Source organism: Temnothorax nylanderi, unplaced genomic scaffold (genome assembly GCF_030848795.1).
Source record: "Temnothorax nylanderi isolate EJ_2023f unplaced genomic scaffold, tnyl_v1.0 TNYL_tig0001_pilon, whole genome shotgun sequence".
Taxonomy (NCBI): domain Eukaryota; kingdom Metazoa; phylum Arthropoda; class Insecta; order Hymenoptera; family Formicidae; genus Temnothorax; species Temnothorax nylanderi.
The window spans coordinates 1,149,371-1,164,676 of NW_027249063.1; the positions used below are offsets into that span (position 1 = coordinate 1,149,371).

The 15,306-nt window shown below is 37.3% G+C and overlaps 1 protein-coding gene and 1 long non-coding RNA gene across 2 annotated transcripts in view; one reads left to right on the forward strand and one right to left on the reverse strand.

Annotated features, from left to right (window-relative positions):
* Nucleotides 1-15,306, forward strand: part of LOC139772089 (uncharacterized) — a 154,328-nt gene that overhangs the window by 114,582 nt on the left and 24,440 nt on the right. The window lies entirely within an intron of this gene.
* LOC139767873 (uncharacterized) lies at nt 9,828-14,500 on the reverse strand. Its single transcript, XM_071697576.1, has 4 exons — nt 14,449-14,500; nt 12,410-12,516; nt 10,762-10,895; nt 9,828-9,909 (listed from the first exon to the last, which is right to left on the reverse strand). The coding sequence occupies exons 1-4, from the start codon at nt 14,498-14,500 to the stop codon at nt 9,828-9,830; spliced, it is 375 nt and encodes a 124-aa protein (XP_071553677.1).

Genomic DNA, 15,306 nt, shown 5'->3' on the forward strand with positions numbered 1-15,306 from the left:
ATATCGTCGACGCGTAATACATATATCTCTTCGTATACGTATAAATTACGCGGACAAAAATTATTTCGTTAGCTCGCACGCGCGTTCACGTCGAAGATGAATTTTCTTTCACGTAACGCTCGTGGGTCACTGTTACAGCGTGCCGTAAATTTACCACAATCGCGTTACATGTAATTCCAGGTACTCAGGCGCGACCGTGCATGACATCAAACGATTTTCGAATATCAGGCGCGCAAGCGTTATTAGCCGCGGTTTCGGGCATCGAACGCGCGTTCGGGCGAATTGCGCGGGCCAGCGCGGCGCGGCGCGGCGGCGGCGGCGGCGGCGGCGGCGTCGCTCGTCCGTTTCGTACCTTCGTTACAGCCACGTTAATATTGGGAAAGTCTACGTCGCGTCAAGCGGAAAACCGGCCCGAGGCCCGAGGCGACGCGTAATTGCGCGTGTACCAACGACTTTGTCGTTACGTAATCACGCGTACCGGCAACGTCAGGCATCGCCGAGGTCGGCTACGCCCGCGTGTGCAAGATTCTATGTAAAACGACGCCGCGAGCTAGGTACCGCCTACGGATGATATTTGCTCGTATCCGAGGCGGTTCGTCACTTAGGAACACATTCCTCGCATCAAAGAGACGTCTTCTCGATGCATTATATTAATAAACGAATACGGCGCGGCGGGCGGCGGTGTCGCGACAGACACGCACGCGTGGCAATCGGCGCGGAAACGACCGATGCTATCGTCGTTTCTCGCTGTCACCACGAGGTATACCTGTGTAATTACTGCGAACGCTTAAAGATGGCTCCGTGCACGCTGTGCTCTCTTGCCCTCTCGCGATGCGACCTGCAAACCGCTTAATCAATTGTATTCTGATCGTACAAAATGAGCGACGTCGCGACGTTGGGGATGTTAGCTTTGCGCGATGGATGTTTTCGTTGTGTCTCTGTAAGACGTGGAGACGTTGAAGCGCATGGCAGTGACTGACTGCCATCATAATGTTTCCTCGTAATAGAAGGTAAATGGATTTAAACCGAATAGTAATACATTTATTTCGCCAGTAAATGATTAACTTAATTAAAGACTTTTTAATCGACCTAACTATATAGCTATCAATCGTCATGACATTGGTTTTTTGACTAAAATGGTCGTATGGTCATGAGAATTGATAGCCAGTTAGATCAATTAAAAAGTCTTTAATTAGGTTAAATGGATTTACATTAATCGTTCAATATAATCTGGCATTGTATATCTGCGCAAAATGGTCTGACTTTCAAACACAAGAATTTTTTATTTTATTTATTTAAGAAATTTATTATTTATATCTACTAAATTACAATAATTTTGTTTTCAAAATTGAAATATGATGCAAATTTAGGATATAATGATATATCTTATTGATTGAGATAAATAAATAAAAAATCTTTAATTTACTCTATTTAAAAAGAAGCTACTTTAAGGCGATTTTTAGACTATTTTCGCAGAGTCCACATTTGACGACTTTCTCATAATCCAAATTCCTTTTTAAGCTACAAACACATCAAAGCGATGCAATGTTCAAATTATCATTTCTTCCTTATCAATTCAGAATCGTGATGAACACACTTATCTCGCTCTAAATATTCGCATTACATAGCGCTCGCATTCCCCGACAGAAACGTCGAGATTATTTAAACTTCGCCAGCATGCTGTGGTATGCATATAAGCAGTCGACTCGCAAATTGAGTAGGTCGTGACTTCCGACGGCGAAATACGCTTGTCCGGATGAGCGTGCACCCTGGGCTACGCGGAACCGACCCGGTCTCCCCGTCTCCCGTCGTGCCTCCATCCATCCGTCGCTTGCCTTCGCCTCTCGGCAAGCTTCTTCCCAGGCTCTCTCACGAGGTAGCTGGGCGCGAAATACGATAAACTCTCTCGCGAATCCCCGCGAGTGACGGCGTCGAAAAATATTTACTCCCCGAACGCGCCCGTCCCACACCTCCTAACCGGTAAGCCTTTGCCGTACCCGCCGCCTATGCCAGCCCTCTTCGGGCTGCCTTGCCCAGCTCTCTCCCGAAAAGGATTCCTTCCGCTTTCCTCTTCGGTTCGGCAAGAACTCGTTTATTCGCGGGCCAAAGGTATTTACATAAATCAGCCATGCAATCTCTTTTTATATTTCGTGAAAGTATGGCGCGAGTATACACGACTGCCTGTATGTACGTAAATATTCGTGTATGCAGCTCCTCAGCATCCGCGGCCTCTTCCTACGCGCTGCTGGATACATCCCTGCCCCTAGAATGTCCCTAAAACGCGCCGATGCGCTCATGTGTGCGGATTTTGTCGTCATTCTTGGCAAATAAGCGAGTCACTGTGAAATTTCTTTACTTTTTCTTATAACGATGGAATTCGCGACTTCTAGGGAGGGAGAATGAATATAAAATATGGTTTATCGTTTATCCCTACTTGAGTTTTATATACGATATGTTTTTCTGAATGCCCCTCGCATATAATGATAAAGCGACGACAGCGACGTTGCTGAAACGACGTGAAATGTATTCATGACTGTTAAGCATAACCGGAATCAATGGCATTTTACATACTTATACATCGTTGCGATGATATCTAATATGCATAAGTATAATGTATATTTCTATAACTAGTTTTTTGCCAGATTATTTATTATTTATTGATATCAGGACATGTTTATAAAATTTCGTAGTTAGTGATGAATATGCAAAGCAACATATATATATATGTAGATTTTTATTATCTGTTTTTAAAATCGTTTATTTACATTTTCAAAAGCATGACTTATAATTAAACTTGTAGGGTTAAAGATAGATAAAAGATATATAATTATTATTCAATACATTTACACGGTAACTGTATCAAATAACTTCACGCTAATATTTTTGAAATTATATATATATATATATACCCGCGCGAATATCTGGTACAGATTGCGGGAGAAACGAGATGCTTACGGTTAATGAAATTGAGTTCGAGTGTGATAGGGTGAATCCGGCTTTGATGTTGCTTCAGCTGGTCGTACCACGTTACTGAATGAGGATCCGAGTTGATGTTGGTTGAAATATTAATTAATCGACGAAAGACAAACGTAGACGCGGCTGTCATCCGATTATTTTCAGTCTGGTTGGCTGACGAGGGAAGAGTATAGGTCGCTGTGAGATATGAAAGAGGATGATAGTGGCGCAGCAATTAATTAAACGAAATTCACGAGGCGTGTGAAAACACGAATTGTTTTTCCGCGAATCCTTTTTTCGGTGGATTCCGGAAATCGAGCGTATGTCCCCTGCTAACGATTAATTGCTCCGAAACTTTCTGCAGTAGGTAACAACCGACCATTTATTTCATCGAGATTCTTCGGAAATATTTTTCTTTCGATGTCTATAAATTTCCTTATCTCCGCAAGAATGTCCGATAGTTTGGACGGATAAAAATGGATAAATAATTTTAATGGAATAATTAAATCTAACTTATTTGCATGACTTCGGAATTGCGGAACGAAATAATATGCATAAAGAATTAATTTTAATAAAAAGATATAGTTGAGTGTTTTTGTACATGTAATAAATTAATCCTTGTATTTATAGCCGAATTTTATTTTCACAATAATTTGGTAATATCTCACAAATTTAATCATAGAAATAAATGATTTTGTGTGTTCGTTGGAAATTCAAGAATTTTGCTCTTAAATAATACCAAAATTATTTTACTGCAATTTTTCTATTCGAAGATATTGGGGAATTTATCCGCAATCACGATAAAAATACTTTAGTAGATATTACTTATTTTAAGCGTGATGATTGTTTCTCGGGCAAAATTAATATTATTCTCGTAATTGATTAAATTTAAGAAATAGAATATTTGAAATAACTTTATTATATAAAGCATTAAATATTTTGTAGCGACGTTATTGAATGGCGTATAGCCATGGCCTTGGTAGCCTTTGTTTGCCTTTGTTTTTACACCGTGTAGCGCGCTATTATTTACAAAAAATCGCCGGGCTAAGCCGCGCTACCATTTATACGTTGACACCCGAGCGAGCAAGTAGTGGCATATTCTGTTTCGTGTATCTTCGCATTATCACTTGAAACGTGACAAGATCAAAGACACTAAGCGCTGTTCTCTACGAAGAAATAAAAAGATAGTTGGTTTGTGCTGTTAAATAATTTTGAAGGTTAACGATTCGAAAAGCTTATCAAAGCTATTTACTGAAACAAATATTTCACGCAATTTACTCGTTCGAAAGTGATAGGAGAAATGGAAATTGTAATTTACTGTCTCGTTACGATGTTCATAAACAATAATTTCTTTAATGACGCTTGGAAATATACTTCGTGTAGTTCGTGTATTAAGTTTTTCATTAACTTGAATGTGATTTATCCACAATCGTTTTCAAATTACAAGAGTAGAATAATACAAGAATTATAGGATCGATTAATTCAAGCAACGGAAGTCATATATCAACGAAGTACTAAAAATATTTTGCCGGATTGCTCGTCGCAAATTTAACATTGTTTTGTACCGGAAGTATATATTACGCGAGCATAATTACCATAATTAACTGTATTTTCGCCAGTATTGCGTTGTCGATATCGGTCACCTATTAATAATTAATTTGTGGTGGGTTGAATAAAATATTTGACATTTATTTCATGACGTTAAATATTTAGTACCGGCGACGAATATACGGAGCAATATGGAGTCCGACGCTCATTTTTTAGTGAACAGAGATATCGCGTGGCTTTTTGCCGGCGAAAACCCCTCCACGACCTTGAAGTAGTCGGAGGGGGGGTTCAGTACTTTGAAGGGCTCGATACCCTAACGATGGGGAAACTCGGGTACCCATCATCGCCGACTTAGCTGAATAAATAAACCGCAGCCGGTTCGTCGCACGTTATTTTGGAGAATATCGTGCAAAATATCGCGCGATCGTAATTATCCGTTTTCGCGAGTGTTGTGTTAAAAGAACCCTATGGAGTTAATAACGTGGACAGTCTGACAGGAAAAAGCATCGAACGCCGGCGGAGCAACCTTGGCGTGAGTAATTTATCATTTGTATATTAATCTTATTATATTGTTTATTTACGTATTTTTAACAAGAATTAAAGAAAAGGAATTTGATGTATAAAAAGCTTAAAAGAACTTGTATTTAAGGAGTAAGTCTGGACATCATATAATTATTTCATTAAATACATAACTCAAAGAAAGTTAAATAACATGAAATATAAAAAATAATTATAATTTTTCGTGGAACAGAAAAATTTTTATTTTTTAAGTGCAACAGTTTTAGATATAAATACTTGAATAATTTTAATAACGTGTAAATAATGTAATAACAAGGTATTTATATTCTGCAAGTTTGCAAAGACATATCATGCGAGAACGTGACAAAATTGCAATAGTACTACCTATTATAGTTGTGAAGGAAATTTGTTCTTTATGAATCTCACGTTATCTATTTTAAATTTCTCGTCTCCTACGGTTTCGAGATTCAACATTAAATATGAATAACGGATACTGATACGGATTTTAAATTTTGCGTATGTAATTTACATCAATTTTTATTTATTAATTTCACAGTTTTATTTATATTATACAATTTTACTTCTGTCATTCGCGACATATGATCAAGTTTCTTTTGATTAAAGCATTGTGTGCGAACGCACGAATCAGAAGCGGAATAATGCCGTCAGATTGAATTTCAATCCGTTGCAACTTAAAATCCCAACTAATTGCAAATTAAACCTCAATTCGCACTCCAATTTCCAAATCTCGAGATCGTGAGATAGTGAGATAAAATTTCTGCTGATCTAGCCAGTACGTAGAGCCTCTCATAAATTGCGTGTCATATCTGCGAGCGTAACCGTTGGAATACGGATAGGTGAGAATGTGGACAGATAGAAAAAATAATTAATGGAAAACGAGTAGAGGCATGTTTAAATAGGGGCAATTTGATAATTAAAAATATTATAGGTAATAACGGAAAAATCAATTAAATATTGTATATGCAATAAGAAATGCAGCATATTTGGACAAATATTTTACTCCTATTTCTTAAGCGCTTTAAAAAATTAGAAAAAAGATTAAATTTATGTATGTTTTATGTGAAAGAAAAAGAAGAAGCGTAGGAATAACTTTCTTCCAAGTAAGAATTTTACAATAAAATCTTTCAGATTGAAAAAGATGGATAAACGTCCATTGATGACTAGGAATATGCTTTTGTAACAAAGCTGCGCGTTTCACATTTTCCGGAATATAGGAATTCCTATTTTATTTTTACATCGCAAGTATTTACGTTTTACTATCTATATTTTTTACATTTTCTGCCCGAAGTCAGCAAAGTGTTCCGCTTGTATCGATATTTTTTGCTCTTTACACACAAGAGTCAAAGGTTTCAAAGGGTTTAAAAGAAAAGAAGAAAAGATTTTAAAGCAACGCACAAAAAGATACTGCTTATTTCGAGAGCTAGTTTCTACTAAAGCAGCTAAAGAATAGTAGTTGACAGTCGGCAGTCGAGCCAATAGCAATCGATTTTATTGTGTATCTGTATCAGTTATCTGCAATGAGAGAAAGTTCTTCGAAGACGCTCAGTTATAAGCAATATTGATCCCTTATCACACAAGTTGCTTGCATTTATACATCCCATTATCTCAATTCCTCTAATATTATCTTACAGCAAATCTGAATAATAAATGAATCGCGTGCATAATCTTACAAGCAAACAATCCTCCTTCTCCGAACAGCAGTTTCGATAGAAGTCAATGGATAAGGCGCAATCGAGCCCCCACAGAGATAACATTGAGCCAACTAAATTTGGGCGGATCTTCGATTTTGGTCCAGATCTTTGGTGGATGCAGGGATCTCGAAATCGTCTTAGATGCTTGATAAGCAGCTAGTTATTATCGGAATGCGGTTTTCACGTCCGGTATCCAAATCGTTTCAGCTACGAACCGATCGTGCAAAGCCGGATTATCCGCCGTCTGGGTGGATCGTTCTGAGGATAGGGTACTATGTTGACGTTCGGATAAAATTTATATAGACCGTGATGCATCTCACACAGCTAGTTCCGAGAATAATCGCTCAAGGTTGATTTAACTCTCGAATTGCATCTTAGGGTTGAGAGCAATGAAAAATATAACGTTTAATATTCTGAGTATATTTAGATATAAATATATTCTTAATGAAGCTATCTTGTGTAACACTTTAAAATTTAACTAAATGTTTAATATTTAAATACGAAGATATATTGGTGATAAATTTTATTATTTTATAATTAAGAGGAATCATTACTTCTAGTCCTTTTTAAAGAGTCTCTTTTAAAATCGTAGTTTAAGTTTTAGAAACAACTTCCATATGACTGTCAGTTATTCTTACACTAATTAGGAAAACGATTATCGTGTAAAAGGAGATTAACAAATTTCGAATCTGGGAAAACCTGGTAGATAATCAGACAAAACGGTATTTAATCGTCTTTCCAACTCAAATGAAGTTAAATTCTCAAGCGAATCGCAGATGCGTCCCTTCTTCTTCCATGTCTTTAGCCGCGTTGTCTTCTTGAACGAGAAGAGATCTGTCCGATGGGAAGACGGTGAAACGAACGAAACTGAATAATCGCGTTACGGCTTCGGCGTGAGTTCAGAACGATCCGGGGTGTTTGTAGGATTTAATGAGGCGACGTACATCAGCTAGGGTGACTGTCATATAGGGTGACTGTCATATTAGAATAGTAGTAATAAATTAAATCAATATCTATTGATATCATTATTGGATAAGTTTGTGATATTCAAATTTGTATTTAAAAAATAATAAATAGAATAATAAGTACTTTTATTAAACTCAATAATTAATTAGAAATTGATATTGTAATGTAATCAGTAATCTAATCGCGAATAAGAGAGGAGAAGAAAACACTTTTAAATAGTTTTTTTTTGTTATATGAATTCTCTGCAATAAAACATTTTATAATCCATAAGCCTGAATCTATTGTCAAACTTTTTAAATTCGTTCGTTTAAAGGTTTTCCTTTTATTGCTGTTCCTGTCTTAACTGCTTAACTGCCCACCCTACCTAGATTTCTAACCCTTCGCTTAAGACTCTCTCATCTGTCTCCGTTTTCACGGTTGCATTGTGGCAAAATGAAGACGTCGATTCGAGCGAGCCGACGCCACGCAAATGCCGCAGATTACCATGAAAAATGGCCGACCAAAATTGCCTCGTGTCTTCTTAATGCTTCTCACGCTAATTACCTCGGTGTGGGATGCTGCTCTTTCATTGTTCTCGCCGTTTTTACGTCGGCAGGGGTTCAGGAAGAACCCACGGTTCTTTTTATGATTTAATTTCGAGCGATACACCATTTCTCGCCGGAGAGAGAAATTTCCCGGCTATGTATTGTTTCGCGCCCGTACAATATATAAAGGAAAACGCGAATATAAGAATCTGACAACAACGGAGAAGTAGATTCTTAAGTGAAATTAGTATTACGTGAAGTTAAGTTAATCTCTCGTCCGTTATTCATCGTACGCTTGCAGAGCATAAATTAAATCTCCAACGTTTCTTATCTTTTTTTAAATACTTATCAGCTTTGATTATTCCACATTTCCATTTGAAAGAAAAGATTATGATATTAAAACCTAAAGAAGTTACGTTTTTTTTAATAACTCTTCTGTCTCTTTTACCTTTAAATATATGATTTGCTTTATTTGCACTTAGTTTTCTTGTCTTCATTACAAAATTTCAAAACTTTCCGATTCGCTGGATTATCGCGAAACGTTACGTCACTCCCGTTATGTTTCGGTACAATGATTACGCCACGGACGTTTGGTTCTTGAAGCTCTCCGAGCAGCAGGATCCATTCCGCTTTCGCATGCACGCACAACGGGTCTGCATTATTGCGGCTTATCCGGTATTACGCTTATGTGACGCCAGTAACATCGCAGCCTTAAGCGCGCACGATGTATCGAACACGGAATTACCCCATGAATTCGTCCCCCATCTCCCTCTCCCATGAAATTCTGTATACAATGCTCGAAGGCTTCCACCTACTACCTAAACATCCTTGTCAGTGACTTCGAGTCGCGATCGAGGGATAGATAAATTTTTTAATATAATATAAATTTCTTATTCTATTGGCTGTTCTCATCGTGATATTATCTCCTTATCTCTTACTTCTATCAAATTTTATCATCGTAATCAATCTTCTCCATACGAGCGTTTGATATTAGAATACATGATTCGGGCTAAGATAAAAATGCTCTTTTATATAAAATAATATTCATTTTTTATATAAAATATAAAATGAAAAACGTAAATATTTGAAAACCTTAGTCTGTAAATAAAGTTTTTTAATCTTTAATATGTGAATTGTAAAAAATTAATAACATTATAAAATGTAAAGTAATATAAAATATCAGTTTAGATAACGATATAAAATAATGCTTTATTTTCCTTCTTATGCAGGAATACGTCTATAGTTTGATACATTATTGCTATATTTTTAGTTTATGTAATAATTCGCGTACAATTATAACAAATGTGCCAAATGAATTTAGCAATTTTTTATTCTAATATTTTAGCGCTTTAGCTAAGTCCTCTTTAAGTTATTTAACACTTAGTTGCTTAATTTCTGATTTTTTTTTCTTCAAGAGTTTTTTATTAAATTTTCTAATTGCCTACAAGCTCGGAGAAGCTTGAGAACTATGCCATTATATTCCATAGATCATTTTCATTGCCGCATTCCAATGGCTGTTCTAAGAGGCACGCATGAAATTCATTTATTCATTCCTAGTCGTTGGGAGGGGTCACTCAGAAACGTGATCGAGTCGATGAATTCATTAGAATCGCCATTGCCTCATGAAAGGCGATCGAAGAGGGCTATTGAAATATTGAAGGTGCTTGACTTCCTTTCTCTTATAGCTTATTCGAGATAACATCTAATATATTTAAAAAATGTCCGAAAAAGATTCGATAAATTCAATGAAATACATTGCGATCAAAATTAGCATACAATAATTTGTACGTCATTAATGTACAAATATTAATATTTTTTCACTTGAATGTACATATTATTATGCAGTCTATTTTTTTTGTGTTTGCTATATAAAATTTAATTATTTTCTTTAACGCATTTATAATCAATGCGATAAGTTGTACTCATTTATTAATATTAGGTTAAAAAAAAAAAAAGATATGACAATAAAATTTTATAGAAATTTTATAAAAAGCTCCGCGAATAAATAAACGATATACAAGCGTTTCATAATCCGTGAAGGACTAATATATTCTCCTACGATAAATCTTATAGAAAGAATTTTCAAAGTCTTCTTGATAATATCTTAAAGTACAGTTAGTGTAAAATACTTTTTCATCTCGCGTTAAATCAACCTATATATTCTGTATAATATTTTATATACAACTACAATATTTCTTCTACTTTCTGCAACATTGTTTATTACGTTTTTTTGCGAAATCTGCAATACAGTGACAAGCTTTTAATTGATAATTTTATTTATCGAACATTACACATTTCGAGAGTTCCGCGCATGCGACGTTTATTAATCAGCAAAAATGAAGCTCAACTTTATATCGTTATCGACAACAATCGTTGCCTGCATCTCGCTGGTTAATGATATAATCTCGTTATATAACAACGTGATACGCCTGCGAATTCGACCGGACCCGGCGCAGACAGCAGCTCTGCTGATTGCGACGTACTTCTCGCATTCTAACAGCACTCGTACTTTCTGCGACGTTTGCTCAGTATCTCACCCTCTTTTTTTTTTACTCTCCCGATGTTTCTGCCCTTTCTTGTTTTCTGCCTTACACGACCCCGTGCTCGTCAGTCGACACACGTGTTGGACGATTGAGCCTGTTTTCACAACAGCTTCCTTCCTCACGTTTAGCTGCTTAAAGATATAAGCTGATCACTTGCTCCCTAAAATTACGTGATTTTTTTTTAGTATTGAATATATTTAGTAGTAATTTAAAAAAAATATACTTAGTAACAAATAGTTTGACGTATTAGATAGCAATTTATAAATCAAATATTCCCTCTGTTTTGCTTACTATATAACAGCTCGTGTATTGTGTATAAAATATATGCAATATTAACTTTATTTCTGAGATTTTTTACGATTTATTAAATGTTATTCCATTTAGAGAATCTCTGAAGCTTTAAACCAGTCACTGTCGTTTTCTATCAATAATTAGCGGACTGGCGCGTTAATCATTAAAATGAAATGTACGCGTGATTCAAACTTTACGAAAGACGTTATATTCTTAGGAAGCATCTAAAAACTTTAAGCTTTGTTCTCATCAGATCGTATAATTGCTGACTTTATGAAGGAAAGAGAGTACTGTACTTTTTTAAGACTTTGAAGAAGCGCTTTCTGCTGTTTGAGTGCGCGTCTTTCGTGAGTTTAACGAGTCTCGCAGTCGTCTTGTTTCCCGGATGTGCATCCGCGCGCAGTAAAGGAAGCACATCTTTTGTAAAAAAAAAATTGATTGTCCGTTATCAAGACTTTCACGATCCTTTAATTGCGATTTCGTGACGCGAATTTGCAGCGATAGTTTATCATCTCTCGATCGCGTTATTAATCGCTACAACGTAACGTCATAATCTAGGAAAGACCGGAAACAATTGTTTCGCGGTTGAACGTATACGCGCAACAAGTCGCGTCCGATAAGTCATAGCCAGAGCGAGGGTGTCTATGTCGTTCCCGGTAATAAACATATCTGTATCGAGATGGTGGTCGTACGTGTGAACGGCTACAACCACATCCGCTTGGGGCGTGTGGTACAGAATTTCCAATATTGGATACACTCGCGCCGTATGAAGGCGGATGATATCTATCACGACATCTTCGCCGTACGATCGATGGTACAGTAATTGACATCTTTTATCTTATAAAAATCGTTGTGCATACATTTATACAGCGCATTACGAGCGAAATTATCATTTTTCTTCTACATTTCGTTTACTTTCTGTTGTTTTTTTTTCACATACTCTTAAACCAGAATAGCGATCATGTAACTTTATCTCTAGGGCGGAATTGTGAAAAATGAAAATTTTCATCATTGAAGTTAATGGTGAAAATTTTCACATTTTCGCCCTAAGGATAAAGTTACATGATCGCTAGACTTGAAGCAAAAGTCGTAAACACTATTGGTATTTTATTAGATTGTTTTATAAATACATATATATCTAAATAACATTTATAGATATATCTATAAAGATTGCATATTAAATATTCGCACGGGTATTCTCCGGACAAGAACTCCGCTTAACGAGAGTGGCTAATGAGAATAGCAAGATGTAACGGTCCTTGTTGTCGGACCACGAAAAGAGGCGGGCAGAATATGAAGGTCCGGGTTGAGCAAAAGGCGGTTGAAGCGAGGAAAATGATACTTTTCATGCCGGAAAATAAAATGAGTCATTCAATGAAGTGGTCGTAGTGTCGGCGTAACGAGTCGAGGTAAATGCGAGGTGAGAGATCGCGGTTCTGAGCCTTCTTCTCCTGTTGTCTTTCGCTTCATGTAGTTGCCGTTTTTTTCTCGCCGGGTCTCTCTCTCTCTCTCTCTCTCTCTCTCTCTCTCTCTCTCTCTCTCTCTCTCTCTCTCTCTCTTCCTTTGTCCTTATCCGACAAATGGTTGGGATAAATTGCGCTCTTGGCACTCTTGACTTTTAAACCCGCTAGGCGGATCTGTCCAACTATACTTACTTTTAAATGTCTTCCCCGACTGGGATTTCAGCGGCGTCGACGACGATTGCCGACGCTCGTCGGCGACGTCGTACTGACGACGCGGGTAATGACGCGACGCCTCACGGATTAAGCCGTTCGAGGCTTACGAGCCGGTGATTATATGTCGCCTGCGCGATCATCAGATGGGCAATTATGTCTCCGTAAACTGCCGCCGTTGCCTGTAAACTTGTCGATTTGCCCCGGTCATATGATGCGAAATGTCCTCTCGTACGGAAGATCGGGATCAGAATGAAGACCAGGGATTACATGAAGACCTGACGGACATGACATAATTACTTATACGATTAGACAATAAAGCAATAAAGTAATAAAGCAATAAAAATCCAAAGGATAACCGGATGCTTTCAAAAGTATTTTGAATAAAAATCTATTTGAAAAAACTGTTATCTCGTAATACGTCATATATGATTATATTCTACAGTAATGATGGTAATTTATGTTCTTCTATCTATTTTTGATGAGTAATCTGAAGAAAGGAAATATGTAAGACCAGAATAAATATAGCTATAGCATAATAAAAAACAATAAATAAGAAGTATATTGTATTATAAGATAAAATTTCAAGATCCAAAATTTGAATTTTATTTAACGTCTTTTGTCTACTTTCAAGAATGATAATAAATCACGTGGTACATGCTAAGATGCTTATGTTACAACGCGAAATGAGGAAGGCTGGCGCGCGACGAGACAATTTCATCCAACGATTATCAATTCGCGACACGTTACCGTGATGTGACGGACGCTTAAAGAACGTCATTGTCCTGCGCGGTTGGTCCACAAGCAGGCTAGGATTTAATAATGTTGAGAGACAGGCTAGGACATTGTGCACACATCGGGATTGGTACACACAGCTTTCGGGCGTCTTCAATATCTGAGCAGCTCTGGAGCAGTATTGTCTAGGGCAAGGACGCGGTCCCGTTCACTTTGCTTTATGACTGTCCCGACCGATGACGATGATGACAAGCATTATGCAGTGGATAATGGCCCCTGTGTGGTGGCTACGCGTCTGCAAAGAACGTGTACGCGGACAGGCGCGTCCATTCGCGTTGAATTTGATCGCAAAATTTTGTTTTTAACCTTGTGTCACGGTATTCTTTTGATCTATCAGTGTTAAGATTCTGTGAAGTTCTCTAACTTCTTATTCTAATCCTCTCGGAATGAATATATTTTAAGATTTCGAGAGTACTTCGGAGAAAATAGTATACTATTCCCCGGCGGCTGATTTTTGTGGAACGTCATCGTCTTTCGATTTTGCCGGACAACTAATTTGAGTTGCATAGCGTAACGGCGATATTTGACGAGGAAAAATGAGGAAGCGCGACGGGATGGACGAAGGAATGCTCATGTCCTCGTCGTCCTTGACGCCGTGGCATCCACGAGCCGAGAGTCGGCCGGACGAACGAGTACGAGTCCTATTTCAATTCCAGCAAGTTAATTGGAATTGTTTGCTGCAGACACCGCGAGCCGCTTGCCCTCGCGCTCTTCTGAATCCTATACCTCAAGCGGCACTTTCCTTTGTCCCTCCTCCCGCCCGTCTCTGGCTGCTGCTATCGTAGCTTTCAGCATGAAAACTCACACCGGCACGGCATCGTCGCATTCATACAGGCCCTGACATCCTGAGAGGAATTAATTTCTACCGTCCACCCAGTACTCGCTAAAAGCCCCTCCCCCCCCGCCCCGATAAAATGCTTACCGTCATTCTTTCGAGCTAGCCGAACGATCTTATCGGAGCAAACGTGTAACATCTTTACCATTTCCATGATAAAACCCATTTAACTAATTATAGTAAGGTTGGAGGTTTAAAATTCTAAAATTAGTACTATTAAATTTTTAGTAAACAAGAGTACGGATGATACTGATATGGATATATTGCATGAATTATCAGAAATTTGGTGATAGTAATTGAAAATTAAAATTGTTAATGTAAGTATAGAATTTACCTAGTTGATAAAATATATATCTGTCTTAATAGTTTTCAAGCCAAGATATAGATTACGTATACTTAAATAGATTTCTATTGGATATTTTATTACTGCTATTATAATACGTCTAATTCTTCTATTCCTTAGAGAAGTTATCGCATTTATTCCCTGAAATCTGGCGATGAATTATTCGTTCGTATTAAGCAAATGACGCGAATCGTTTAGATGGCTCTAGGTATGCGAAAGAGGTTAGCAATGAATTTTGCATACCGCCCCGCGCGTTTTTGCACTTTCTATTTTGAAATTTATTCCGCTGGTACAATCACATTCTTATAAATATAAGATTAGCACAGGACGATAGAAGAAATCGATTTCCAGTTTTCTTCAATCGGTGAATGATCGATGTTGAGTACTGGTTGATATTTTTGTCATCTTTGACCTTATATAATTTTATGTTAATTGAGTAATTACGCGAATATTTTTATAAGATTTCCATGTCGGTCGGCCAATTCTATATACCGAATACATAATATATGAAAAGTATAGGGGAAAAACGATCAATGCAGTCCATCTGGAGTAATTTCGAGAAAAACACAATTTTAAGTTTCCAGATATCAGATATCTTAGGA

Coding starts and splice junctions, on each gene's coding strand:
- LOC139767873 (XM_071697576.1), bottom strand. CDS start 14,500: ATGTTACACGTTTGCTCCGATAAGATCGTTCGGCTAGCTCGAAAGAAT. Junction 12,517..14,448: donor GCTAGCTCGAAAGAATGACG/GTAAGCATTTTA, acceptor ATGAAGCGAAAG/ACAACAGGAGAAGAAGGCTC. Junction 10,896..12,409: donor ATGACTCATTTTATTTTCCG/GCATGAAAAGTA, acceptor ATCTTTAAGCAG/CTAAACGTGAGGAAGGAAGC.